The sequence below is a fragment of the Ovis aries genome, chromosome 21 (assembly GCF_016772045.2).
Source record: "Ovis aries strain OAR_USU_Benz2616 breed Rambouillet chromosome 21, ARS-UI_Ramb_v3.0, whole genome shotgun sequence".
NCBI lineage: Eukaryota > Metazoa > Chordata > Mammalia > Artiodactyla > Bovidae > Ovis > Ovis aries.
The window spans coordinates 39,042,216-39,068,048 of NC_056074.1; the positions used below are offsets into that span (position 1 = coordinate 39,042,216).

Here is a 25,833-nt window from a genome sequence, read left to right on the forward strand (position 1 = left end):
GGGCGGGGAGTTGAGGGCCCTTCTGATCTGGTAGTGGGCCTGGAAGATGCTGGGAAATTAGCGTGGAGCCGGCCCGGAGAAGTGAGCCGGCTGATGTCCAAGTTGGGGCCGTGCCGCTGGCCACACTGGCTGGCCCACAGGGCAGTACCAGGGCCCCAGTCTGAGATTCCAGGCCTGACCCAGCGGCGACCCCTCTCGGGCTCCTCTGCCACTCACCTCCCTGGACGGGCTGGGTTTGGGGGGCTGGGCAACCTCAGGTAAGGGGCTGCGGAGAGCCGAGCCGGAGGCGAGGGCGAGGCACCGAGGGAAGCGCGGTGCTGGAGGGGTTAAACACGGAAGGAGGGGGGCTTCTGGCGGCAGGAGGGGGGTCTCAGCACCAGCGCCCGCCCGCTCCGCCCCTGCCGCCGCCTCCGCGGCCCCGCCGGCACCGGCGAGGCCGCACGGGAGCCCGGGCCACAGCCGCAGCCGCAGCCGCATCGGGGCCGACAGTGAGTGCGGGGCGGAGCGGGCGGGCGCGCGGGCACGGGGCGGGCGTGCGGGACGGCGGGGGCCGCAGGCCGGGCTCCCGGGCTGGGGCGCGCAGGGGGAGACCGGCCGGGAGGGGGCCCACCTCCGGGAGTCCTGCAGCCGTGCGTCCCGCCCGCCGCCAGTCACGCTCCGAGGCGTCGGCGTGAAGACGCGGGGAGGCGGTGGGAGCGAGTGGCGGGTGTGCAGTGTCTGGGCGGCGGGCGCTGCGCGGTGGCCCCGCGATCTGGGTGTGCGTGGACGTGAGTCTGTGCACACATGTGTGTGGGCCTCTGGGGGCCTTGGCCTGGCGCGCACGGCCCTGAAGGTCCGGTGTGCCCGGGAGTCCGGGGTGTGTGCATGTGGACGGTGTGCGTGCAACCGGGGCAGCGAGGCCGCCTGGAGCCGCAGGGCGGAGCGTGGGCGCACGGGTCTTTGTGCCCGCGTGTGTGCGCGTGGGCGTCGCCGCGCGCTGTCCCGGGGGAGCCGGCAGCTGTCCTGGGGGATGCCGCGCTGGTCCGGCCCTCGTCGCTCCCATCCCGCTCCTTCCCGGAACCCGGTACCCTCCCTTCCCCGCCACCCTGCCTCGCCTCTGCGCAGCGACTGGGACCCGCCCCTGGGTTCCTCGAAAGCCCAGCGGGGCGCTGGGGACCCTGGGGGCTCCCTGCCCAGCCTATCACCTCTAGAAGCCGAGCAAGGAGAGGCAGGAGGGGAGGGAGAAGCCGCGAAGATGCTGCTGCAACCTCGGCGGACGAGCCGGACCGCCATCCCCGTCCCCGTCCGGCGTGGTCCTCTGCGCCCCCTCAGCCCCCAGCTGGAAGGCGGGGTCCCCCTCCAGGCCCCCAGCATCTCCTCTCTGGCCCCGCCTCTCCCTGGGCAGGCTGTCTCTGTTTCCACCTTCCACTCTCCGTCTTTTCCCTTCCCTGTGCCCTCTTCTCACACCTTGGAGTCCCGGACTGGGGCTGAGGGCCGGGCAGTGGAGGTAAGGGGGAGGACCGAGGTGGGGGTGGGGTGGGTTGGGCGCTGGGTGTGTCCTGGTACCAGGAGTCGGGTTGATCAGAGGGGTGTGAGGAGAGACCCTCTGCAGGTAGTAGGGCCTGGGGCTCCCAGGACCTTTGGGTGTGTAGGGGTTGGAGAAGGAGGGTGTAGGGGTGTCAGGCCAGGTGATTGACCCCGGCATCCCTGGTTCTGCCCGCAGTGACTGCAGCTCCCCAGGAACCCCCTGCCCAGCCTCCCCAGGCGGGCAGTGGAGTTGGCCGGGCCCCTGGGCGCGCCATGCGCAGCACCACACTACTAGCACTGCTGGCCCTGGTCCTGCTCTACCTGGTGTCTGGTGCCCTGGTGTTCCAGGCCTTGGAGCAGCCCCATGAGCAGCAGGCCCAAAGGGAGCTGGGGGAGGCGCGAGAGAAGTTCCTGAGGGCCCATCCAAGTGTGAGCGACCATGACCTGGGGCTCTTCATCAAGGTGCGTGGGTGGGGGGAGACCCCGCAGCAGTCGCCTGGGACCCCCTGACACTAGCTGCATGCCGCTGGGGCCCTGTTCTGGAGGGCTGCTTCCTGGCCTATACCCCTGAAGGCAGGGTGCAGCTGGAGGGGTGCAGGGCAGAGGCTGGCATCCAGGTCTCTTGTGTTTTTAATATGGTGGCCAGGGGCTGCATTTGCTTTCCTTGCTGCACCGGGCATTGGGTTCTCGTCCCCGCGTGTGATAGTGATTGTGTGAAGGAACCCATGAGGGAAGAAATGAATAAACGGCTGTAGCGTATGAGATATGTTATGTCTTCCCAGGTCTAACTCACAGGTTTAGGGTTACCAGATGAAGGCTGGAACACCCAGTTAAATGTAAATTTCAGCTCAAGGATGAATACTTTTAAAATACAAATTTGTCCCATGCAGTATTTTTATTTGCTAAATCTGGCATTTCTACACTAGTTCTTGTGCTTCTTTGGAGTCACAGATGCCTCAGAGAAACCTAAGAACATTGTGAACACTTCCCCACCCCCTACCTCCAGAAAAGTGCACATATAAACACATACCCTTGATTTCGGAGGGTTCCAGGCTCCCCTAAGCCAATCCATGCCATCATGGATGCCAGGTTGAGCACACCTTCCTGCCAGGACACATGCTTGTGAAGTGAAAGCTAGAGGGAGTGCAAGTCAGGGATGGGGTGGGCTTTGGTCCAGTGACTCAAGGAAGAGTGGGCCGCAGCCTTTCATGCTATTGTCAGGCAAGCGCCTCTGCTCTCTCTCTGATTTCTGAGCCACTGTCATATTAAAAAAATAAATAAAAACACCTAACATTTCACTTGATTACATTAATGTGTATTATGTTATTGAAAAGCTACCCCCCCCCCCACTTTCCTTTCCTGCCTGTTCTTATGGAAGGAGGAGGCATCAGCATGGGGACTCAGTGTTCCAGCTGATTCCCAAAGTGGCAGGACCTGAAGCAGAGTTGAGGGTGGGGTGGGGCCAGGACACAGGCAGCTTGACATTGTCTCTGACCCAGAGAATGCCCAGAAAGGCTCTCTGATACTCTGGGTAGGAGAGTGTTGACCACACAACAGGGCAGGAGGAGAGAGGGAACCTGACCTATTTTATCTTCACAAAGGAATTGCTTTTTTCCTGGATATGAAAAAAGAAGAAAAGGAAGGGCAGAACCATGCAAGGCGGGCAACAGCTGCTTTATTTCTCTCCTATAATTAGCCAGTCATGCAGCAATTGTGCACCTACTGTGTGCTAGGTGCCATGCTGTCCAGGATAGGGTGAGCAGGGAAATTGATATTGGGATGGACAGATGCAGGCTGTAGCCTAGAGGATGTCACATCTAGGCGAAGGCACTGATTCCAGGGAAAGTTCACTGTAGGATTTAGTAGAAGGGGAGCTTTCCTTACTTCCTTCTTTGTTAACTGCCAGCTGTATGCTGAGCCCTGGCCTAAGTGCAGGGTGAGGGTGATGGCAAGAAGGGACATGCCCTGGGGTCTTTGGGAAGAGCTGGTAATTGATGAAGCAGATGAGATGGGTAGAATTTAGAGATGTGTGATTGGGTTGCAAGAGACTCTCGGGCAGAGGAACAGCATGGAAAAAGGCGTGGAAACTGGAAAGCTCAGTGTTTTGCAGTTCTCGGATTTAGCAGATGCCTAGTCATTTGAAGCAAAAATTAGAACACCCAGAATGACAAAGGATTTTTTTCCAAGTTGTGAATTTATTGGAAAAGTGTTGCAAAATAAAATTAAATAACTTTTAATCATACACTTCACTTCTTGGCTTCATGAAGAGATTATTACAGGAAATGGAATCGTCTCAAAATCTGGGGATAAGGTCACTGTAACTTGGGCTCCAAAATGGAAGTCCCAAGAGAGAAGACTCGGGAAAAGGAGGTTGGGACCACATGGAGAAGGGGCTTACAGGCTGGGCTCGGAAATTCAGACTCTATTCTGCAGATAGCAGAGAGGGATAGAAGATTTGGGGCTGTCACTTTAGGAAGATTAATTTGGACTGTGTCTTGCTAATGAGGACTGCAGTCAGAGAGAAAGAAGGTGGTTTATGACCTCCTTCACACTACCGCCTGTGTGTCCTGGCTTGGTGCTGCTTAGGGAAGGGTCCTCTGCGCTCTCTCCTCACTGCGCTCTGACCTCCATCACTTAGGGCAGGCACTTTCAAAACACAGACTCCGCCTTGGGAGGAAGGCCAACTGGCTGGCAAGATGGGCAGACACATGGCCATTTCACAAATGTAATCGTATTTAATATGCATCTGGGCTTCCCTTGTGGCTCATCTGGTAAAGAATCTGCCTGCAATGCGGGAGACCTGGGTTCGATCCCTGGGTTGGGAAGATCCCCTGGAGAAGGAAAAGGCTATCCACTCCAGGATTCTGGCCTGGAGACCTCCATGGACTGTATAGTCCATGGGGTCACAAAGAGTCGGACACGACTGAGTGACTTTCACTTTCACCTTCAGTGAGCATCTACTGTGTAGCACAGGATTTGGTTTGGACTTCAGCAGGGTGGGGAAGGGTTTGTCTGTCCATGACCCTCCCCAAACTGGATGCAAAATTTGTTGGTATGTGAACCTTCCTGGAGGGAGGGTCCCTAACTTTCATCATATTTTTGAAGGCAAGAGACTGACTCAAAGTCAGCTTCCTAAGGGGAAGTAGAGGTGGTGGGGTTCATGGAAAGCTGAACTTGTTGAGCATGCTGTCTACATGGGTAATCATTTAACAAATACACAGTGCTTGCTTTGTTGTGAATGCTTTAACTCTTCACAATAACTCTTTGAGGAAGGTACTATTATCACCACCCCCAACTGACATGCAGAAATGGAAGCACAGTTCAGCTTCAGTTAGCACCGAGATGTGAACCCAGGCAGTCTGGTCCCAGAGTCTGTGCTCCCGACCACTGTAAAACTGGAAATCTGTTATGCGAAATTAAGGGGCTGATAACTCAAACGTCTCTACAACAATGTGTTGGTCAAACAACAAAATTGGGCTGCCCAATCTGCAATGTCTGCTCTAAGGGACTGCCTTCAAGAAGACCAGAGGGTAGGGGAGAGCTGGGAGGGCTAAGGAGGGAAGCACTCAGAGACTGGAGGGCCAGGGGTTGGCCAGGATAGAAGGCAAGGACTGAGGTTCCTCCTTCTGTGCCTTGTCCTGCAGGATGTGGCTGATGCCCTGGGAGGGGGCGCGAACCCTGACACCAACTCAACTAGTAACAGCAACCATTCAGCCTGGGACCTGGGCAGTGCCTTCTTTTTCTCAGGCACCATCATCACAACCATCGGTGGGGGAAGGGATTGGGCATGGAGAGGGGGCAAGGGGTGGCTGGGCTTTCTCATGGGGGAAGGTGCAGGGAGAGCTGGGGTGTGTGTGTGTGTGTGTGTGTGTGTGTGTGCCAGGTAGCCCCTAGACCTGCTGCACGGCCCCTCTGCCCAGGCTATGGCAACGCAGCCCTGCGCACAGATGCTGGGCGTCTCTTCTGCATCTTTTATGCGCTGGTGGGGATCCCGCTGTTTGGGATACTGCTGGCCGGGGTCGGGGACCGGCTGGGCTCTTCCCTGCGCCGCGGCATCGGTCACATCGAAGCCATCTTTCTGGTGAGCTGCTCCACGCCCTGTGCGCCCTGGCGTTGGGTTCGGGATACCCTTTCCTACGTCCGTCCCGCCCAGCCCCGGCATGTGAGCAGGGGCGGGGCGCCTGAATCCCGCGAACCTCGAACGCTGGTTCCGAGAAGAGGGGGTGTGGAGTGTGAGCGTGGAGGTTTTGGTGACTCCTCGGCCCCTCCCTGCAGAAGTGGCACGTGCCACCGGGGCTGGTGAGAATTCTATCCGCGGTGCTCTTCCTGCTGATCGGCTGCCTACTCTTTGTCCTTACGCCCACGTTCGTGTTCTGCTACATGGAGGGCTGGAGCAAGCTGGAGGCCATCTACTTCGTGGTGGTGACACTCACCACGGTGGGCTTCGGGGACTACGTGGCCGGTGAGGCCACCTTTCTTGGGTTGCTCTTCCCCTCCCACAGGGCGCTTGTGCGCTCACACGCGCTTGCTCCACGCCCTACATCCGCTCACTGAATGCACCCTCACGTTTTGGCAGGGCTGCGACACCTCCTGCCTACTTATGGTCTTGCATGCCTGCACCCCCATGCATGCTCACACGTGTATTAAGTGACCCCTTCACACGTGCCACATTCTTGTACATGTGCACCCCTCACACATGTTCACATTCTTGCGCCTGAGCACCTCCACTTACTCTTCTCTTGGACACCTTAAAGTCACTCCCAGTCTGTCTCCTTGCATCCACTCACTCTAGCTCAGACCCTTGGCCCTGGGGAGGGCGGATCCTCTCCAGGAGTTGAGGACAGTGAACCCGAGAGTCATGGGCTCAAGGCATGTCTCACAATCAACTTCTTTCTCCCCTCCCTGGCGGTGTCCCAGGGGCCAGTCCCAACCAGAACTTTGCAGCCTACCAGCCGCTGGTGTGGTTCTGGATCCTGCTCGGCCTGGCCTACTTCGCTTCAGTGCTCACCACCATCGGGAACTGGCTGCGAGTCGTGTCCCGCCGCACTCGCGCAGAGGTAGGCGCCCCTGCTTCGACGCCGCGCCTGCGCCTGCGCCCTGGTGCTGACGCGCTGTTCCCCAGAGCCGGTGGACCACCCCGCCTTCCCTTCCAGAGTGTGGGCTCCCCAAGATGGGGACTGAGGGAGCCACTGTGTGCACCGGTTGGGATCAAAGGGATAAGCTCGGACAGGTTTGCAGTTGACTCCAGTCTCTACTCTCATGGTTAAAGGTTACCAGATTTAGCCAATAAAGATGAAGGAATCCTAGTTGGATATGAATTTCGGATAAATTGCAAATATTATCTGAGTACAAGTATGTCTCAAATGCGGCGTGGGACATACTTATACTAAAATTTTATTTGTTGCTGCGTTTCGTCTTTGTAGTTTTATTTATTGCTGTATTTTGTAACCCCCTCTCCTGGCCGTGGAGTAGGTGGAGGCACAAAGGTCTCTGGGGACCCAGGAGAGCTGATACAAAACCTCGGGTCTTTCCTGGAGAAGGGAGCATTTCAGTGCAGGCGGAGGAAAGGAGAGGATGTGGCTGGTGATGAGCTTTGTCCTCCCTCCTCCGGCCTTTCCCACTCCTGAGGCAGGAGGACCAGGCGAAAAAGAGGGGCCATGCCTGACGGGTGACGGCGCAGGCTCCCGGGGTTGCGGAGAGACGGTCGAGGATCCCTGGTAGAGGACTGCCTTTCCTCCCCGCGCAGATGGGTGGCCTCACGGCGCAGGCCGCCAGCTGGACGGGCACGGTGACCGCGCGGGTGACCCAGCGAGTTGGGCCCACGGCACCACCGCCGTCGGAGAAGGAGCGGCCACCCCTGCCTCCACCGCCTTGCCCGGCGCAGCCCGCCAGCAGGCCCCTGTCCCCTACGGCCCCGGAGAAGACCGAGCCGTCCTCCCCGCCCACGCCGCCCACGCCGCCCACGGCCTCCGCGCTGGACTACCCCAGCGAGAATCTGGCCTTCATCGACGAGTCCTCGGACACGCAGAGCGAGCGCGGCTGCGCGCTGCCCCGCGCGCCACGGGGTCGCCGCCGCCCCCTCAATCCCCCCAGGAAACCGTCGCGGCCCCGCGGCCCGGGGCGCCCCCGGGACAAAGGCGTGCCCGCGTAGAGGGAGGACCCCGGCCCCGGCCTCTCAAAGGGCTTCGTTCTCGCCCTCTCACCCCGGCATGCTCTGCTTGTCTAACCAAAGAGCCCTCTCTCGACCGACCGGACCGAAACCTGGGGAGGAGGCCACGGGCTGCTTGTCTCCCACCCCCTGCTCCTGGCCCTGTCACTTCATCCATTTTCAGACTCCCACGGCTTTCTGTCTCGCTGTCCCGGCCGGGCCTGTCCCTCACAACACCTCACGACTGTGCCTCAAAGCCCGCATCAATAAACGGAAACAGTCTGCACGGCTGCGGGCGTGGAGCTGCGGGAACGCGAGAGGGTGTGCGAGTGCTTGCGTCGCCGGCCACCTCCCGGGCAAGTCAGGCCCTGCTCCCTCCTTCTCCTCCCGCCAGGGTCCCCAGGCCGAACCCCTGCCCCTCCCGTCGGTCAAGGGACCGCACTCTCAGGGGTACTTGGACCGGTGTTTCTGCCTGGAGGTTGCCGGTAGGGTCTGGCGTGGGAATCAGCCTGGATGCGCGGGGCGTCCATCCCCCGTGCGGCTATGCGGCAGGGGATGGGGAGACAGAAGGGCATCTAGGTGCGGAGGCTTGTAGCTTGAACTCTCTGCCCGCGAGACTCCCATGGGCCGTTCCCGACGGGACCCTGCCCCTCCCCCTTCCTGGAGCGTGAACCCCCTCCCCCACCCTCCTCGCCCGGAGGCCTGTGGCAACTGGGTCCGTTGGGGCAGAAGCATGGAGGGAAAGCCTTTAAAAGTAAGAACTCTTCCTGGTCCTCCTCACCCTGCCAGCCCCCAGGCTCACCCTGGGCCCCTGACTGTCCTCTCATTCAGCCCTGGCTCAGGGCAGCTCCCAACAATCACCCCCACGACCCCCATCTCCCCCCACCCCTCAGCAGGGGAGTGTCGGCCCTGGTTGGGTTCAGGATCCCTACTCCCAGCCTGCTCTCCTTCCCCTCCCGATTCCCCACGACCCTCGGCTTCCCTCGTTGTGTGTGGCCCACAGGCGTCGGCCAAGTCTTCGAGCCACCATGGCTCGGGCGGGTCGAGCCTGCAGGATATCCGGAACATGTGGACCACGGCTACTCTGTCTCAGCCGAAGCTGAATGTGCAGCTGCCCACGGTCCGTGAGGACTCGGAACTGGAGGAGGTTAGCGTAAGCGCTAAGACTCTCTGGTTAGACGAGAAGGCTGGCCACGACGCAGAGGGTGGCTGGGAAGCATCCGATGGCGGAGAGGACAAGGACCGCTTCAAGCCAGAAGAGCCGGAGGAGCTGGAGCTTGGCGGCGATAGCTCCCAGGGAAGCCGTTTAGAGGAGGACGATTCCAAGACCGACAACGGTGTGTGGCCTCACCGGGCTGTGGGCGCCCACCGGACAGGGGCCTGGCCAGAGCCTCAATTTCTATTGCAGTAAAATGGGGGGAAACAGTAGGACCCAAGTTTCTAGGATTCCCTGGAAGGGGCGCCCCACGCTAATCTTTCTCGCTTTAACAACAAGACATTCTAGGAACGCCCCCTACCGGGCAGGAGTCGCACAAGGTCCTGGGGCCACAGAGACGGGCAGGAAAATACGCAAAGGCCGCATGGAGTGTTTTCCATGGAATCACAGAATAGTTGAAAGGAGGGAGTTAATGCCTTTTCTGTAGATTTTTAGCTATTCGAGGGGGTGCCTGCCTTTTATTCATTGTCACTGGTTACAGTTTTTATACTGTTTACTTCCAATAGTAAATACCATTTACCGGGCTGTTTGGGGCATGCCCTTCTCCCTGCCACCTCCACTCTCCAGGCCTTCATCACGGAATTGGAGCAGACAACAATATGCTATTTATTGAGCACTTGCTGTTGTGCCAGGCACTCAGCTTCCCTTGCATGATCGCCTTTAAACTTCACAACCTCCATTAAGGGGCCAGTCTTATTATCCCATTGTACAGATGAAGAAATTGAGGGTCAGAAAGTCAGTCACTGGCCTTAAGTCTCACAAAGTGGGGTAGTCCGAACTGGCACCTCGGAGGGTGGGACAACAAAGCCCAGGCTTGTAAACCACTATCCCATCCTGTTTCCCACTCAGGTGGTATCTGGAGCTGGTCTCTGGAGCCCTCTGACCCTCAGCCTACCCCTACATCTTCTCTGCTCCAGCGAAGCCCGAGCAGTCTACAGATGACTAATCCCTCTTTTCTCTTCTCCCAGAAAAGCCTTCCTCAGTGTCATCGCTCGATATCTCGAGGCACACACCCCATCGAGCCTACTGGGTGGAACAGCAGAGCAGGGTTGGAGGCACCAAGGAAACTGGGAGTATAGTGGGGGGTGGAGGGTGAGAGGGTGGGGGTGCTTTGTAGCGTGGAGGGGCAGGCAGGTCAATTGGGGAACTGGAGGGCATAGCTGGGGCATTTCAGCTGTGGGCAGAGCTGGGGTCCCTTGTTCATCTGAGTCTCTTGCTGCCTCTCTAGCTGCCCCTGCCCCTGACTGAACTGATGGAGAATGAAGCTCTGGAAATACTCACCGAAGCCCTCCGGAGTGAGCCTCCCCGCCCCCTACTTCCCGCGCACCCCTCCTCTTGCCCTCAACTTCCACAAGAGACCCTGGGGGGATTTTGCAGGCCTTGATCCTATAGGAGTGGGGTTTCAGGATGGATCTGCCTTGTCAGATTCCCTTACCACCCACAAATATTCCAGAAGCTTTAGGAAAAGTAAAAAGTTAGGAGGCTGGGCACAGGGAGACCCAAAGGACAGAGTGCGGAGTGACTGTCAGGACTGGGCTGTAGCTGCAGTGCAGTCCCTCTTAACCTGCTATGGCTTTTCTAAGGCCATTTCTCCCCTTGCCTATTGGGAATGACAGCCTTTGTGTGGCCTTGGCCCCTTCCCAGAGCCTTTGGACAGTGGATTATTGGAGTAAATTTCCTTTGGTCTCCCTGCTTACTTTATGAAAGTCAGGGTGGGGTGGGGAGGGCTAAGAGCTAATGACTTAGAGGGGGTGGTCCAAGAGGTGTCCCCAAAGCTTCCTGCTCTCAGTGGCCTAATTCAGGCCGGCAACATCTTCTCTACATTTGCCTTCCTCATCCATCCTCCACCTCAGCACTCCATCCCACTCTGAATCTCCCGTCTGTTTGGAGCACAGGTCTCTGACTTGACCATTTGAAACAAAACCACCAGGTTCCAGTACCCTGAAGATCCAGAGTTTCCCGAACTAATATAGACTGACTGATGGGGAGGCCATGCCCCTGCTCACTGCCCTGAATACAGCTCTGCCCTCCAGGTTACCAATCAGAGATCGGCCGGGGCCATACCCTGACCAAACAGCTGCAGCGATACATCGAGGGGCTCAAAAGGCGCCGGAACAGGAGGCTGCAAGTCTTGGCGATCTGAGAGCACCGCCTCGGGTTCCAGCGACTGCCCGACTCCAGCCCTGGTCCCTGTCCAGTCCCCAGATCCAAGCCCGACCCTGCCCACGTGGAATTTGAGCCCTTAGAGAAATAAAAGAATCTGTACAAGGTCCGTGAGTCAATGCGTGGCTGCCCGCTAGAGGCGGACGCACGTGGCCCCGCCTTTCCCTGTGACCTTCACTCGGTCACCGCAGTGACCTTGAGCGTTCGGGCCCTATGGGCTCCGCCTTCCCAGGACTCGAAATCCAGGACTTATTTCATGTCTTAGGTCAGCTTCTCCCACTCCGGGTTCAGCAGCTTTGCGGGAATATGGGGTGTGCGGTGCTAGTGCCCGTTAGTGTTATCTTGGGGGAAAAGGGGAAAAGGAAAGGGGCAGCACCTCCCTTCTAACTTAGGCGCGCTAGACCCCGCCTCTCATGCATATGCAGATACACCAGCCCCGGCGCTCGCCCCGCCCTCCTATTTACATATGTATGAAGTCTCCCCCCTCAGCGGCGGCCACTCAACGACCTCTCCAACTCCTCTCGCGAACAGCGCGCCCCGCCTCCCCCTTTACGTAAGAAGGCTCCTGGCCCCACCCCCTCCCCGGAGCCTCTCCGCGTCTCCTATGGGCACGCCCCCTCGGCCGCTTCCTACGCAAGCAGGTGCGCCGCCGGAGCTCGGCGGCGGCGCGGCCCGGACTTGCACGAAGGCCGGCCCTCCGGTTTCGTTGGCTCCGCCCCGGCACGTTCCAGCGCGCAGGCGCTGCCCGCCCCACTTGCCTGATTAGCATAGGGCGCTGGGCCACGCCCCCTGCTTTGCATGCGCACGGCCAGCCCCGCCCCCGCTGTCAGCTGGAGGAAGCGGAGTAGGAAGCGGCCGCGATGTCCTTTTGTGTCCTACAAGCCGCCGGCGGCGCCGCCGAGTGAGGGGACTCGGCGCGGCGGGGCGGCGCGGCCCGAGGAGGCGGCGGAGGAGGGGCCGCGCGCGGCCCCCGGCTCACCCGGCGCTCTGGGCCGCTCGGCCCCCATGCCTGCCCGCCCGCCCTGCCGGAGCCCCAGGTCCGGGGGCGGAGGGGAGCGCCGCTGGGGGGTGGGCGGGCGGGCGGGGCGCGGGGGCCATGTGCGAGCGCGGCTGGGAGGCGGGCTGGGGGCGGGGGGCGGGCTCCAGGCGGGGTCCGACTCTGGGTCCGGCCCAGGTCACGGTCGACACCCTGTCGAAAGCCAGACGGGGTGAGGGTGCGGGCGGGATCTGGCGCCCAGGGCTTAAGGCCCCGGCCCGAGACCCGAGGCCGGTTCTTACTCGGGCTGCAGGTTCTGGCCAGGGTCGGGCTCGGGCTTCGGATCCAATCCCAGGGCAGGGTTCAATCCGGCACCTGGAGCATGCCGGAGTCCCGGGGGCGGGCCAGAGTGGAAGATGGGAAGGGTTCCCGGTCGGGGAAGGGGCTTTGAAGACCACGTGGGGGCGCTCGAAGGGGCCTCGGGCCACCCTTCTCTCTGGGTCAAAGGTCATCGCACTGGCTGGGGAGAGCTTCCTCCTCCTTGGCGCTCCCCCATTACTTCCTGATAACCTGATAGAGGGCCCCCGCGGGCGGAGGGGGAGGGGAGACGCAGTAACTTTAGGCAACTTCCCGTAGGTGCGCGCAGGTTGGGGGGGCGCGCTGGGCGCCCCGTGGTGTAGGATTCTGCGGCAGCAGGAGTGTAGGAGCGAATGTGAGGAAGTGTGCAAGGAGGTGGAGCCGCGCCAGCGGGTGTGCCTGGGGCCAGAGGGCAAGTGTCAGGTGTGAGAGGTTCTGAATATCTTTCCATAAGGGTCTATGCCTGTGTGTGTGTGTGTGTGGGGGGAGATCATGGAGAGAGTGTGATTATGAGCCTTGAGTGTGACTTTGTTATGTAGTATGCACTTTAGGAGTGTGTGAAGGCAAATGGGAGCATGAATGAGAACTGGGGTTTGAGAAGGCCATGTGAGTGTGAACCTGCTCGGTAGAGTGACTGTGTGTGAACACTTGAGTGGGCACGTGAGTGTGTGTGTGCAGGTGAGGACATCTGAAGACCCAAGTGAGTGGGAGGGTGAGGGTATACGCACCCTTGTGTGAGCACATGGACTGCCCTTTGGTGTGTATGTCTGTGTCTTGGCTTTTGAGTGGAGGATCCCCAGGGGAGGTCCTGTGTGGGGGAGACCGCTGAGATCACCAGCATCTGGAGAAAACTGAGAGGTATCCCACTCTTGGCTGAGGATTCCAGATAGGGTTGAAGAGTGCCTGGGGGTAAGCTTTCCCTATTGCCTAGCCTGGGTGGGGTAGGGGTTTTCCAAACCTCCTGTAGGTTCCCAAGTGGGAGATCTGCGGTTAGTTACTGGCCCTGGAGGCGCTGGAGACTGTTGCTATGGCAACAGATGGGGGGCCCTCTTCATGGGCAGCCTTCCTTGGACTCTGTCCCCCCTCCACCCTCTGGCTAAGCCTGGAAGCCTGCCTAGGCCTGGGGTTGGGCAACCAGGGTGACAGGGTGTCTCCATCCCCCATCCCAGCTCCTCCCTGTGACCTGACGGGTCTCTTCCCGCAGGTGACCAGCGCCATGTCCAGCCAGGTGGTGGGCATTGAGCCTCTCTACATCAAGGCAGAGCCAGCCAGCCCTGACAGCCCAAAGGGTTCCTCGGAGACTGAGACTGAGCCCCCCGTGGCTCTGGCTCCTGGCCCAGCTCCCACCCGCTGCCTCCCAGGCCACAAGGAAGAGGAGGATGGGGAGGGGGCTGGGCCTGGGGAGCAGGGTGGTGGGAAGCTGGTGCTCAGCTCCCTGCCCAAACGCCTCTGCCTGGTCTGTGGGGACGTGGCCTCCGGCTACCACTATGGTGTGGCATCCTGTGAGGCCTGCAAAGCCTTCTTCAAGAGGACCATCCAGGGTGAGCCCCCACCCCGTTCCTGTGCCCTTTGTCCTCTGGGCCTGGGGCTGCCTAACTGGTGCACTGCTGGGTGCCGTGGTACCACTTGGGGTTGGCGGCCTGGAGTTCCCAGGTCCTCCTATGTCCCAGGAATGCCCTTTCCCTTAAGAGTTAAATAAAGCCGCCAGAATGTGTTGATGGATCAGATGTGGGATGTGAGAGTGGGACTCAGGATGCCTTCTAGGTTTCTGGTACCCAGGCCCAGCACCTTCTACAGCAGCCCCTGCCTGCTTCTAAGCTTGAGTCTTCTGGCCGCTGCTATCCTCTCCCCAGCAGAGAACATGCCCTTTTTTGTGTTGATTTCCTGAAGCAGCCCCAGCACAAGGCAGGTTTTTATGGTTAACTGAGAGGGGGCTACATCATATTTCAGCATCTACCTTTAAAAAGACTTAGGCAGGGAATTCCCTGGCAGTCCAGTGGTTAGGACTCCTCACTCTTACTGCCAAGAGCCCAGGTTCAAACCCTGGTCAGGGAACTAAGATCCCAGAAGCCACATGGTGTGGTCAGGAAAAAAAAAAAGATTAGGCATCCCTGCCAATAGTACTCAGTGAATTTTTCCACTCAGGAAAGCATATCAAAATATGAGTGAGCAAGATGGCGATGTAAGAAGCATTATTTTGGATGTACCTGTTACTTATATTTTTATATAAACCAGTGGTTACTCTGGGGCTATAATACGTAGGCTTTTTCAGAGTGTTTCTTGACTGTCAGGCACCGTGCCCTATTACATTTAAGCTCTGTTACCCCCCACGGCAGTCTCTAAGGTACTAGCACTATTATAACTGAGGCCCAGAGAGGTTTTTGAAACTTGGTTCAGGTCCCATGGGTAGAAAATGGCAGCAACAAGATTTGAACTTGGGTCGATTGCGGTCTAGAGCTAAGCTCATAAAGGCCAGACTGTTGCCTCTGCTTATTACAAATAACTCTGGGCAGATGCTTCATGTCTGGTTGTGACATTCTAGCAAGTTTTGACTTGGCTGAGACCCGCTGGTCTAAAAGCTCTGTGCTCGCTTCTGGCCCTGCAGACCTGAGCCAACAGGTCCGGGTTCAAATGTCTCCTACCCACCCTGGAACACTTGGTTCTCTGTTGACAAGTATTTGTCGAGCATTAGCCATACACAGTGATCATTATGGAATATCTAGGTGCTGGAGCCTGCTAAATGTCTTAACCTCGATTATCCCATTTTGTTCTCACAACCCACCTTTGTAGGAAGTAGTTTTTACTCATCCCAGTGTTACAGATGGGAAAACTGAGGGTCGAAGGCGTAGTTGTGGGGCTTGCCCAAGGTCACCCACTTGGTAAGTGGCAGCCTCCAGGATCCTCCCTCCTCATGAACTTGTGCTCTGCTGCCCTGGCCACTGTTCCAGGTGCGGGGACACAGCTGGGACTAGGGGTCGCTCCTGTCCTCAGTTCACATCCCAGCAGAGGAGAAGGGAAAACAGTGACCTGAGCACAGTTGTTACTAACAGCTGTGGTAAGTGCTGGGGGGTCAGGAGCAGGGTGTGCCAGGGAATCTGGCTGGGCCTGAGATGCTGGAGGGCCTCCCTGAGGAGGCGTCTTAAGCTGAAGAAGCCCAGGTAGGGTGGAGGAGAGAGCAGATTGTGAGGAGAAATTCACTTTGGGTATGTTGGCTGGTTGAGCCTTTCAGTCCTGTGGTAGCCCAGGAGCTGGGAGGGCCACCGTGCATTCATTCAGCAGACCCTGTTCCTAGCACTGGGCACAGTCCTGGCCCTCAGGGAACTGGCACTGAAATGGGTAGACGTAATGAAGAAGATAAATATGTACAGATGTTGCATATTAAACGGTGCTAAGAGCTCTCGAGAAACCATAAAGCAAGGGCAGGAAATATACAGCAGGGGCAAGTGACCAGAGGTGTCTGTGGAGGGGCTCTTGCCATTCTTATCTAGTGGCTGGGAAGGCCTCCCCAGGAAGCAGAGATCTGAAGGAGGTAAGGGAGCCATGCACCCTGAGGCAGGGCCTATTTGAGGAACATTGAGTAGGCCAACAGAGCCGGACAGAGGGCAAAGGGGATGAGGTCAGAAAGGTGGCGAGGAGCTGGGATGCAGGTCTCATAGGCCATGGGGTTCGCCTGGAGGGTTTTTAAAATTTATTTTTAATTGGAAGATAATTGCTTTGCAGTGCTGTGTTGGTTTCTGCTGTACAACAATGTGAATCTGCCATAACCATACATGTATCTCCTTCTTGAGCCTCCCTCCCCGACACCTGGAGAGTTTTAAGTAGGGAAGGGTCATGATCAGTCTTAGGGGGTTTTTTTGGCTTTAGTTCCTTGACCAGGATGGAGCCCAGTCCCTCAGCAGTGAAAGTGTGGAGTCCTAGCCACTGGACCACCAGGGAGTTCCCTGTCTTAGGTTTAAGAGGATGCCTCTGTGTTGATAGTAACCGAAGGTGACAAAGACAGCAGGAAGGGAGGTGACAGTGACTCTGGTCAAGGGTAGAAACAGTTGCCAGGGGAGGAACGGGTGGGCTTCTGAATGTTTTAGGAGGTAAAGCCCACCAGGACCTGTCAGTGGCTTAGATTTGGGGTGGGAAAGGAATTATAAAAAGATTTCTGCTTGAGCAGCTGGACAAATGAGATTGCAGGTTTTGGAGGGGTAAGTCGGGGGCTCCATCTAGGACAAGATAAGTTTGTAGTGCCTTCTGGACACGCAGGATGCCGAGGAGGCAGTGGGATGTGTCTAGAGTTCAGACAGGTCTAGGCTAGAGGTACAGATATGAAAGCCTGGGTGAGATCAGCATGGGAATGAGTCAGAGGAGACAGGTTGGAGGGCCGCCCAGGGGGTCTTCAATGGAAGGAGTGTAGGCAGATGCACAGAAGCCACAAAATAGCAGTGACGTAGGAGGAAAACCCAGAGTGTGGTGTCCTAGAAGCAAAAGAAGAAAAGTGTTTGTTTCTAGGAGGGATCAGCAGTGTTAGATGTTAGTAATAGAGGGACGAGAACTGACTGCTGGATGTAGCAGTGTGGAGGCCACTGTGGCCCTTGATGAGAACAGATGAGGGCAGCATAGCCCAGAGGTGTGACTGGACCGGAGGCTGGGGCCGGTTGCCGCCTGACTCCCCTGGTCCCAGCCCCTCCCTTGCCCAGGCCGGGATTCCCAGCCCAGCCGCCTTTCCCCTCAGTGCCCCGATTTCCCTGCCCCATTCACAGCACTCCCGCTCTCCTCAGACCTGTGTTTGCCTGGAATGGCAGGGCTCTCCCCACTGGCTAGGCCCCCTCTGGGCCCCAGGAGGCCGCCACTGGAGCCCTGCCTCTTCCCTGGCAGGCAGCATCGAGTACAGCTGTCCGGCCTCCAACGAATGCGAGATCACCAAGCGGAGACGCAAGGCCTGCCAGGCCTGTCGCTTCACCAAGTGCCTGCGGGTGGGCATGCTCAAGGAGGGTGAGCGCTGGCGGGGGCCTGGATGAGGCTGGGGAGCTGGGTGCATGGGGTCGGGCCGGGTGAGGCCTGGGAAGTCCTGGCTGACCGGGCTGGGCAGGCGGGCTCTGGAGAGCAGGCCCCGTGGACACAGCGCTGTCCTGCAATTCAAGGGGTACGTCTGGACCGTGTCCGCGGTGGGCGACAGAAGTACAAGCGGCGGCCAGAGGTGGACCCACTGCCCTTCCCAGGCCCCTTCCCTGCTGGACCTCTGGCAGTAGCTGGAGGCCCTCGGAAGACAGGTGAGAGCGCAGTGGGGTCCTTGGGGCTCTGGGGTCAGGGTGGGCAGTCTGTCTGACGTCATTCACACGGGACAGTAGTTATCTTGGGTGCTGGGACCCATGTCGTCCCTTCATCTGTTTGTTCACACAATTCCCTCAAGAAGTATTTACGAAAATACCCTTTTGTGTGTCAGACCTCGAGCAGTACAGCTGGGAGCATGGAAGGTTTTCTAACGTTCAGAACCTGTCCACAGACAGACGCTTTCCCTAGGAGATAGTGCGGCGTTTCCTGGAGAGAGGTGTCCGAGCCAGGCTGGCCAGTGGCTATTGAGGAAGGCCACAGGGGGAGTGACTCTGGGAAGATGTTTGACCCTGAAGGGCTGGCAGAGGGATGAATGCGTGCCTCTTCCAACTGTCGCTACAGCCCCAGTGAACGCACTGGTGTCCCATCTGCTGGTGGTTGAACCTGAGAAGCTGTATGCCATGCCCGACCCAGCGGGCCCTGACGGACACCTCCCAGCTGTGGCCACCCTCTGTGACCTCTTTGACCGAGAGATCGTGGTCACCATCAGCTGGGCCAAGAGCATCCCAGGTAAAGGGCCCAGGCAACGTGGGGTTTCCCTGGGTAGGCTGGGCCCTGCCTGGCTCTGGTGCAGTTGCTTAGCCGGCTCTGGTCCCCCTGCCCTCCAGGCTTCTCGTCACTGTCACTATCTGACCAGATGTCAGTACTGCAGAGCGTGTGGATGGAAGTACTGGTGTTGGGTGTGGCCCAGCGTTCCCTGCCACTGCAGGATGAGCTGGCCTTTGCCGAGGACCTGGTCCTGGATGAAGAGGGGGCGCGAGCCGCTGGCCTGGGGGAACTGGGGGCTGCCCTGCTGCAGCTGGTGCGGCGACTGCAGGCCCTGCGGTTGGAGCGCGAGGAGTATGTTCTGCTGAAGGCCCTGGCCCTCGCCAATTCAGGTGAGTTTGGGGCTTGTACTGATGGGTTTCTCTATAAGGCGCTTTGGTTTTTTAACTGTGATGGTGGCACGCTCCCACTTTGCAGACAGGGAATACAGGCTTAGGCAAGAACAGTGACTTGCTGAAAGTCACGAAGCCAGGTGAGGACAGGTCCAGGAAATGCATGCTGAATTCTGAGCCCTAGTGCCTGTGGTTTTGTAGACAGGTGATCCACTTAGTGGGAGGGAAGGGGAAGGGGACCAGAGGTGGCCATAGCTGAGGAAGGAGGAGTGGGCCCTGGCTCATGGGCAGGAGCAGTGAGTAGTGCTTCAGCAAATCTTGGTGTGGCTCCTTCTTGGGCCCCTACCTGGCAGTGCCCAGGTTGATGTGGCTCTGCCCCTTCTGGAGATGGCCCATGTCAACAGTTCTGTCATCTTGCCTTGCAGACTCTGTGCACATTGAAGATGCTGAAGCGGTGGAGCAGCTACGAGAAGCTCTACACGAGGCCCTGCTGGAGTACGAAGCTGGCCGGGCAGGCCCTGGAGGGGGCGCTGAGCGGAGGCGGGCAGGCAGGCTGCTGCTCACACTACCGCTCCTTCGCCAGACAGCGGGCAAAGTGCTGGCCCATTTCTATGGGGTGAAGCTGGAGGGCAAGGTGCCCATGCACAAGCTGTTTTTGGAAATGCTCGAGGCCATGATGGACTGAGGCAAGGGGTGGGCATGGGTGGGGGTGCTGGCAGGACCCGCCCAGCAAGGGGTCAGCCCCAAGAGGGCAGAGCTGGGGTCTGGGCAGTGCCACAGCCTGCTGGCAGGGCCAGGGCAACACCATCAGCCCCTGGGAGCAGGCCCTACACCCTCCCCTCCCCCCTCCTTGGGGGTGTTAGAAGCTGGGAACATGTGCGCCCAGGCTCTGGGCACAGTGCTGCCCCTCGCAAGCCATAACGTGCCCCCAGGGTGTAGGGGGCCTTGCGGAAGCCATAGGGGGCTGCAGGGGACATGTGTGTGTTGGGGGGGTCGGTGGGCAGAAGCCTGATCTCAGGGAGGGAAGGGAGTGGAGGCCACAGTCTCCCAGTGGGTGATGCTTTTGCTGCTGCTTAATCCGACTTCCTCTCCAGATCGGAGGGGGATTTGGAGAGCAAAGGCTCCTGCTCCCTTTGCTCCTCTCTCATCATTTGCATTGGGCGTTACTGCCCCCCCCCACCTTGAAGCAATAACTCCAAGCAGGCTCCAGCCCCTGGACCCCTGGGGTGGCCAGGGCCCCCCATCAGCTCCACCCAGTCTCCTCAGGGGGCAGGGAGAGCACTGCCTCTATGCCCTGCAGAGCAATAACACTATATTTATTTTTGGGTTTGGCCAGGGAGGCGCAGGGATATGGGGCAAGCCAGGGCCCAGAGCCCGTGGCTGTACAGAGACTCTATTTTAATGTATATTTGCTGCAAAGAGAAACCGCTTTTGGTTTTGAACCTTTAATGAGAAAAAAATATATATACTATCGAGCTCAGAAACACTGTGTGTGGCGTGTCACTGGGTCAAGGGTTAGGGACACATAGGATAGGACTAACAAACAAGATAACGTGTAAACAAAGATTCACACAACCAGAGGGAAAAACCGGCGCCTGGCATAGTTTAAGTCTCAGTTTCCTCATCACTCAGCAGCATATTGGGGATCCCACGGCTGATGGGGAACACACGTCCCGACTCTGGGCATTGCAGGGTGCCCTCCAAGACCTCCACCTGCGGGAAGAGGGGACCAGAACTGAGCACTGGCAGTTGTCAGGTGTGGGTGTACAGCCAGGAAGCAAGCGACGGGTCGGTTCTCACCTCCAGCAGCACGTGGTGCATCTTTCTCAGAAATTCCTCGTTATGCTCATATCCCTGAATCGGCTCTTTAGGCACCTCGATGAGATGCAGCTGTGGGCAAGAGGCTTAAATCATCTCGGCTTCCCAGACGCTCGCCTTGATGGCTGGTGTAAAGGGCTGCAGTTAAGACTATCCCCCCAACCCCCCGCCACCCACGGTGTGCACGGGGCTGGGGAGGTGGGTCCTCACGTTGTCCGCAGCCTCCAGAAGCGCCGCCCACTCCACTTTCGGTATCATACGCACTATGAAGTCGGGGTTGAACTCCACAGGGTTGATACGGACTTCCGTGGCCTGAGGGGCGCAGAGATTTAGTTAGGCAAGGACCGGATCCTGATTCTCCTACCCTCGCCCCCGGGAGAGGTGCCCGAGACGGCCAGTACCTGGAGACGCAGGGGGAAGCCACGGGGCCCCACCCCTCGCACGTGCGAGCTCAGCAAGTTGTGGGTGAGCAGCCTCATGTCTGCGCTGCGCGCTCCCGCACAGCCGGAGCCGGAAGGACAATGGTCTCTCTCTACATCATTTCCGGGGCTGTCCCGCTCTATCCTATTGGACGCCTGGGAGGAGCGGAAACGGCGAACCTTCCGGACTTCCGGTCCTCGCCGGAGCCGAGGTTGGTTGGTATCCTGCGCAGCTCCTGGAAGCGTCTCGGCAGGAGATTGCAAAGGCGCAGGCCCAGTGGTTTTGGCTGAGCTAATGCTACAAATCATGTACAATGTAAATCATACGTAACACTGCTATAATGCAAAGGCCTTCGTGTAATGCAAAATAAGTACGCTTTACTTATTTACACAGGCGCCTAACACCACCGTCTCCTGCCACTTGCTTGCGGTTAAGAAATGGAAATACTGCCCCAATCCGTAAATTACACAATCGAAATAGCGGCAACCCGGCCTTGTATGCAAATAAGCCCCGCCCGCTCGCACGCGCGCCGGTGATCCACCCCTAATACGGAGCTGGTCGGAAGCCCCGCCCATTCGTGCGCCGTCCACGCCTGCGCGGTGGCCAGGTAACGTGCGCCGTTCTACTTTTTGCCCTGTCTTTCGCAGGATTGCGTCTTAACGCTCCGGTTCCGCCCAGCGTACTACCTCTGCCTCGAGGTGTGGGCGGGGCTGTTCTGACTCTATGACTCGGCATGAGTCTGCGGTGGTTACGAGTCCTGGGCTGCAGACCGGGCTCGGTGGTGTCCCGGGCGACCATCGTTGAGGGTGCGTCAGCGACAGCGGCGGGAGCCCGAGGGTGCCTGGAAGGAATCCTCGACTGGACTTTTGGCGGGGTCCGAGGTTTCAGAAGCGCTGCTGTAGCCATGGCCCCTATCAAGGTGACCGCGGGCCCAGCCAGGCCTGACTTCTTTGCCTCCCCGACTCCACTCATTTCTGCACGCCCCTTCGTCCCGCTTGTCTCTGGGAGAGTCACCGTCTTTCTTACCTTCCCTCTGCCATAGAGGCTCCTCCCGCCGTCCGTTCCTCTTGTTTCCTTCAACAAGACCCCGGTAGCTGCAACGATATCGCCAGTTTTAGGGGTCTCGTGCCCCATCTCCTCTACAGTTCTCAAGGCTTTGGGGCCTTCCCCTCGTCTCCCTGCCGCACCCACTCTGGGACACCTGTGACCAGTCTCCACCATTTTCAGGTGGCGTGCCATGGCTTCCCCCACCTATGGAACCATCTCCTTTACCCTTTTTAACCCCTATACGTGCTCGTCTACACGCCCTTCCGCTGCTTTTGTCAAGTTACTGGGTATTACTCTCACCCCATCCTTTGAAACAGGTGACGACGTCTCTTAGAACCCTGTTTTGTCTCTCCCACTGCACCCTTCTGCTGAGTTTTTCAGCCCTTTTATCTTCTGGAACCATCCCCAGCTCCTTGGGGCTCCCCCTTGCTTCACAGTCTTCTGAGAGCCCCTCCTCCTACTTCATCCTACAACCCACTGCTGTGTTTCTCCAGGCTCTCCCTCACTCCTGCCTTTGCCCCCTTTGTCTACTTTTTCTGGCCCGTGAAGCCTGCACACACTCCCAGGAACGCTGATCCCTCTCCCTTGAAGGGAGTCCTTCTGTACTCATGCTCCCCAGCTGTCCCACCTTCTGCTGCCCTCCCATTGTCTCGTCTTGCGTGTGGGACGCTCAGCTGTGCCCGGCGTCCTCTCCCTCCGTGTTGTCAGGGCCTCCTCCTGCCCCTCTGTCCCACTTCTTTCCTGTAACTCACCTTGTTTACTCAACCTCTTGTGACACCCAGAGAGGCCGTCTCTCCTTTTTCCTGTGGTCACAGATTGGCCCTTAAGAGGAATAGGGCCACCTTGAAACTTGGAGGGTGTGGGGTAACCAGGCGGTCGCAGGAAAGGGGCCACTGGAATCTCTGACAGCGGTGGACTTCCCTGCCGGGTGTAAAGCCTGGCTCCACAGGACCAGGCAGGGCTGCTCAGCCCTCAGTGGGCACCCCCACCCCGCTGTTGCGGCCCTGCCCCTGCCCTTACCTCGGAGTCCTTCCTTCTAGGTGGGAGATGCCATTCCGTCGGTGGAGGTATTTGAAAAGGAGCCCGGGAACAAGGTGAACCTGGCGGAGCTGTTCAAAGGCAAGAAGGGAGTGCTGTTTGGGCTCCCTGGTGCCTTTACCCCTGGCTGTTCCAAGGTGAGGCCTGCGCAGTTGGGATCTTATGTGCATGTTTATGTTGTTCACGAGTCCCGCATGGTCCTGGGACCGCTTGTACCAATGGGACGTAGGTGATACGACAGTTAAAGAAGCTTATCAGGCTTTTAAGAAATAAGTGGTGACTGAGTGTAGGGATGTAGGAGAAAAGGTGGTGCAACAGCTCTCATCGATCCTGCTGGGTGACGGGGCTGTGGAAGGGACTTGGGACCCGGGTAAATGAGACGGTCCTGCTCACGGGACGTTCATAGTGTTGAGCAAGGAACACTTTAATTTGGATCCGAGCTTAGTTGTTGCTGTTTAGTCACTAAGTCGTGCCAACTCTCTGCAACCCCATGGACTGTAGCGCGCTAGGCTCCTCTGTCCATGAGATTTCCCAGACAAGAAGACTGGGGCGGGTTGCCGTTTCCTTCTCCAGGAGATCTTCCTGATGGAAGGATCGAACCTGCGTTTCCTGTGTTGGCAGGTGGATTCTTTACTGTTGAGCCACCAGGGAAGCAAAAAGGAACTGTGGCTTACCCAATTTTCATTGTCTGATCAAAGCTGTTGGCATTGGGAAATGAGGAGGGCTTGGAGACGAAGGGTAGGCTGAGGAGCAGAGGCTGTTACCTACCTGCTGACTCTCTGGTTCTCCTCCCCAGACCCACCTGCCAGGGTTTGTGGAGCAGGCTGGCGCTCTGAAGGCCAAGGGGATCCAGGTGGTGGCATGTCTGACCGTTAATGATGTCTTTGTGACTGAAGAGTGGGGACGTGCCCACAAGGCAGAGGGCAAGGTGAGCTGTGGATCCTGCAGGGGATCTGGGGCCAAGGTGGAGGTTTTTTTGTGACTTTTGCTTTCTCCTCAGGTTCGGCTCCTGGCAGACCCCAATGGGACCTTTGGGAAGGTGAGTGCACTCCCAGCTTCCATCCTGGGGAGCAGCCAGGGGACCTGGCCTGTTCTGGGGGTTCCTGACCTTTCCTCTGCTTCTCCTTTCAGGAGACAGATTTGTTACTTGATGATTCACTGGTGTTTCTCTTTGGGAATCACCGACTGAAGAGGTAAAAGTGGGAGGGTCCCCCTTGGGGGTTTGCTTGCTACCCCGCCTGACTCCATTGCCAGCCTCCAGGCCCAGGCTGTTTGACGTGGCCCGGCCCTTCTTTCTGGCAGGTTCTCCATGGTGATAGAGGATGGCATCGTCAAATCCCTGAATGTGGAGCCAGATGGCACAGGCCTCACCTGCACCCTGGCTCCCAACATCCTCTCACAGCTCTGAGGCTTGGAGCCCAGATATCCTCCTCCGGCACTTTCCTGTTTCACCTGCCCAGTCCTGGGCAGAGGGCCCCAGCCTAGCCTGTGATCACTCAGCTGAAATCTTCGCCAAATTTCTGCAATAAACACTTCTGGTTTATATCTGTCTTCTTGGTTTTGAATTGCTGCTTTGCCCAAGCCAGGCCTCACTGACAGTCCAGCTGTTAGGGTAGTGGGCAGAGGCTGAAGTGGGGACTCATAAAGGACTCTGATTTAACTTAGACAGTCAGAGAAGGCCTCTTGAGGGAGGTTTCATGAAGCATCCATCTACAAGCTGAGAAAGGGCCAGCGGTCTGAAGAGTGAGAGAAGGAGCGGTCCTGCTGAGGGAGCTCCTCGGGAAAGGCTCTGGATAGACCCGAGCTTGGCTAGGGCCCGTGACCTTTTGCATTTGATATCTGGATGATAGCCGATCTCATTTTGACTGCAGACCTCAGGGTAGAAACTGGCCCAAGGCATCCCCCCCTCATCCCCCCCTTTTGGGAGCACCCACATCCCAAGAAGGGCCCATGGCACCTTGGGACCATCTGATGGGCAAAAAGGGCTCCATTGGCAGAGCCAGTGCTGGTTCAGCCCCAGGGGTGGGAGGTGATGGGTGGTGCAGTGTCCCGTGGGCAAAGTCTAGGTAAGCTGTGGAAGAGAGGAGACACTAGTAAGGCTGGCCCTGCAGTGAGTGTGTTGTATGTTGTTAGGGGCCGAGAGTCAGGGAGGCCAGCAGGGCTTGAGGCTGAGGAGCATTCTGTCTGCAGGCCTTGCCCTTGGGCCTCTGCCTCTTGTCCTCAGAAAGCCCTGTGCTTGGAAGCAGGCTTATTAGGCACCAGCTGTGTTAAAGAGCTCATAGTCTAAGGGAGGCAGATGCTTGAGGTATGCTAAAAATCCTCACACGATCCTGGGCGGTGAGAACTGTTATACCACAGAGAGGTTAAACAAGTGGACCTGGCTCCTCCAGCCACGTAAGAGGAGTTTGGATTTGAGCCAGTCAGTTGGCCTCGGGGAGCTTTACAGCCCCGCCCTGGGCCCCGTCAGCACCAGGCTCCAAGGGGTTCTCCCTGCCCTTCCAGGCCATCTGGGGAGGCTCAGGGCAGCTCAGAGCTGGCTAAAGCAGGCTGAGAGATCTCAGGAAAGATCAAGGAAAGGCATCTTGAAGGACACAGTCCTTGAGGCAGTGGGGCTGGTGCGCCTGGCGGCGGGAACAATGTGGCCATAGTTACAGAGGGCAGAAGAGCTCCAAGGTGGTGGAGCATCTGAGTGAGGGCAGGGAGGCTTTTGAAGCCCTGTAAGCTGCTTACATTTCACCCGGCGGGCCCTTCAGACCAGCGAAGGATGTCTGTAGGGCAGTGACAGGTCAGAGTCATACCTGGACTCCTCTGTGCAGGTAGAGCTGGAGAGGGGCAGGCGGGAGGCCGAGGAGAGGCCAGTGTGCGGCAGGATTGATGACTTGAGTGTCCAGGAGGTGGGGGCTGGTACAGGCGACCTGGGGGTGTTGGAAGGGTGAGTCCCCGGGGG

General features: G+C 58.2%; 5 protein-coding genes across 11 annotated transcripts; 4 read left to right on the forward strand and 1 right to left on the reverse strand.

Annotated features, from left to right (window-relative positions):
- The first annotated feature begins 941 nt into the window (after nucleotides 1-941).
- Nucleotides 942-7,940, forward strand: KCNK4 (potassium two pore domain channel subfamily K member 4). Of its 3 annotated transcripts, XM_027959629.3 has the most exons (7): nucleotides 1,376-1,486; nucleotides 1,703-1,968; nucleotides 5,151-5,274; nucleotides 5,427-5,587; nucleotides 5,782-5,968; nucleotides 6,424-6,563; nucleotides 7,253-7,940. In XM_027959629.3, the coding sequence occupies exons 2-7, from the start codon at nucleotides 1,780-1,782 to the stop codon at nucleotides 7,655-7,657; spliced, it is 1,206 nt and encodes a 401-aa protein (XP_027815430.1). In that variant the 5' UTR covers nucleotides 1,376-1,486; nucleotides 1,703-1,779; the 3' UTR covers nucleotides 7,658-7,940. The 3 variants fall into 3 exon arrangements, with proteins under 3 accessions (XP_060260063.1, XP_027815430.1, XP_027815429.1); XM_060404080.1 differs by lacking the exon at nucleotides 1,703-1,968 and having other exon boundaries at nucleotides 942-1,486; XM_027959628.3 differs by lacking the exon at nucleotides 1,376-1,486 and having other exon boundaries at nucleotides 1,507-1,968.
- Nucleotides 7,941-8,052: 112 nt separating this feature from the next.
- Nucleotides 8,053-11,140, forward strand: CATSPERZ (catsper channel auxiliary subunit zeta). 2 transcript variants are annotated; one of them, XM_012102097.5, is made up of 4 exons: nucleotides 8,053-8,991; nucleotides 9,839-9,918; nucleotides 10,099-10,165; nucleotides 10,904-11,140. In XM_012102097.5, exons 1-4 carry the CDS (start codon nucleotides 8,277-8,279, stop codon nucleotides 11,011-11,013), a joined length of 972 nt encoding a protein of 323 aa, XP_011957487.2. In that variant the 5' UTR covers nucleotides 8,053-8,276; the 3' UTR covers nucleotides 11,014-11,140. The 2 variants fall into 2 exon arrangements, with proteins under 2 accessions (XP_011957487.2, XP_027815431.1); XM_027959630.3 differs by lacking the exon at nucleotides 10,904-11,140 and having other exon boundaries at nucleotides 9,839-9,943.
- A 718-nt stretch (nucleotides 11,141-11,858) lies between these two features.
- ESRRA (estrogen related receptor alpha) lies at nucleotides 11,859-20,047 on the forward strand. 4 transcript variants are annotated; one of them, XM_027960021.2, is made up of 7 exons: nucleotides 11,859-12,070; nucleotides 13,571-13,907; nucleotides 17,230-17,346; nucleotides 17,496-17,624; nucleotides 18,028-18,195; nucleotides 18,294-18,563; nucleotides 18,989-20,047. In XM_027960021.2, the coding sequence occupies exons 2-7, from the start codon at nucleotides 13,583-13,585 to the stop codon at nucleotides 19,246-19,248; spliced, it is 1,269 nt and encodes a 422-aa protein (XP_027815822.1). In that variant the 5' UTR covers nucleotides 11,859-12,070; nucleotides 13,571-13,582; the 3' UTR covers nucleotides 19,249-20,047. The 4 variants fall into 4 exon arrangements, with proteins under 4 accessions (XP_027815822.1, XP_027815821.1, XP_027815820.1 ...); XM_027960020.3 differs by lacking the exon at nucleotides 11,859-12,070 and adding an exon at nucleotides 12,235-13,275; XM_027960019.3 differs by lacking the exon at nucleotides 11,859-12,070 and having other exon boundaries at nucleotides 12,235-13,907.
- TRMT112 (tRNA methyltransferase activator subunit 11-2) lies at nucleotides 19,993-20,898 on the reverse strand. Its single transcript, XM_004019654.5, has 4 exons — nucleotides 20,783-20,898; nucleotides 20,592-20,693; nucleotides 20,364-20,453; nucleotides 19,993-20,276 (listed from the first exon to the last, which is right to left on the reverse strand). Exons 1-4 carry the CDS (start codon nucleotides 20,858-20,860, stop codon nucleotides 20,169-20,171), a joined length of 378 nt encoding a protein of 125 aa, XP_004019703.2. The 5' UTR covers nucleotides 20,861-20,898; the 3' UTR covers nucleotides 19,993-20,168.
- Nucleotides 20,899-21,454: 556 nt separating this feature from the next.
- PRDX5 (peroxiredoxin 5) lies at nucleotides 21,455-24,429 on the forward strand. Its single transcript, XM_004019653.5, has 6 exons — nucleotides 21,455-21,720; nucleotides 22,889-23,023; nucleotides 23,683-23,814; nucleotides 23,887-23,925; nucleotides 24,018-24,079; nucleotides 24,189-24,429. Exons 1-6 carry the CDS (start codon nucleotides 21,535-21,537, stop codon nucleotides 24,292-24,294), a joined length of 660 nt encoding a protein of 219 aa, XP_004019702.1. The 5' UTR covers nucleotides 21,455-21,534; the 3' UTR covers nucleotides 24,295-24,429.
- The last annotated feature ends 1,404 nt before the right edge of the window (nucleotides 24,430-25,833 follow it).

Bases quoted from the DNA above. Each gene is read 5' to 3' on its own strand.
- KCNK4 (XM_060404080.1), top strand. From the start codon at position 1,010: ATGCCGCGCTGGTCCGGCCCTCGTCGCTCCCATCCCGCTCCTTCCCGG. The intron at 5,588-5,781 runs GTGAGCTGCTCC...CCCTCCCTGCAG, and splicing joins ACATCGAAGCCATCTTTCTG to AAGTGGCACGTGCCACCGGG. The intron at 6,564-7,252 runs GTAGGCGCCCCT...CTCCCCGCGCAG, and splicing joins CCCGCCGCACTCGCGCAGAG to ATGGGTGGCCTCACGGCGCA.
- PRDX5 (XM_004019653.5), top strand. From the start codon at position 21,535: ATGAGTCTGCGGTGGTTACGAGTCCTGGGCTGCAGACCGGGCTCGGTG. The intron at 23,815-23,886 runs GTGAGCTGTGGA...CTTTCTCCTCAG, and splicing joins CCCACAAGGCAGAGGGCAAG to GTTCGGCTCCTGGCAGACCC. The intron at 23,926-24,017 runs GTGAGTGCACTC...TTCTCCTTTCAG, and splicing joins CCAATGGGACCTTTGGGAAG to GAGACAGATTTGTTACTTGA.
- TRMT112 (XM_004019654.5), bottom strand. From the start codon at position 20,860: ATGAGGCTGCTCACCCACAACTTGCTGAGCTCGCACGTGCGAGGGGTG. The intron at 20,454-20,591 runs GTGAGGACCCAC...TCTTGCCCACAG, and splicing joins TTCTGGAGGCTGCGGACAAC to CTGCATCTCATCGAGGTGCC. The intron at 20,277-20,363 runs GTGAGAACCGAC...CTCTTCCCGCAG, and splicing joins TGCACCACGTGCTGCTGGAG to GTGGAGGTCTTGGAGGGCAC.
- ESRRA (XM_027960019.3), top strand. From the start codon at position 13,394: ATGGCAACAGATGGGGGGCCCTCTTCATGGGCAGCCTTCCTTGGACTC. The intron at 13,908-17,229 runs GTGAGCCCCCAC...CTTCCCTGGCAG, and splicing joins CTTCAAGAGGACCATCCAGG to GCAGCATCGAGTACAGCTGT. The intron at 18,564-18,988 runs GTGAGTTTGGGG...CTTGCCTTGCAG, and splicing joins CCTGGCCCTCGCCAATTCAG to ACTCTGTGCACATTGAAGAT.
- CATSPERZ (XM_012102097.5), top strand. From the start codon at position 8,277: ATGGGCCGTTCCCGACGGGACCCTGCCCCTCCCCCTTCCTGGAGCGTG. The intron at 8,992-9,838 runs GTGTGTGGCCTC...CTCTTCTCCCAG, and splicing joins CGATTCCAAGACCGACAACG to AAAAGCCTTCCTCAGTGTCA. The intron at 9,919-10,098 runs GTTGGAGGCACC...CTGCCTCTCTAG, and splicing joins GGGTGGAACAGCAGAGCAGG to CTGCCCCTGCCCCTGACTGA.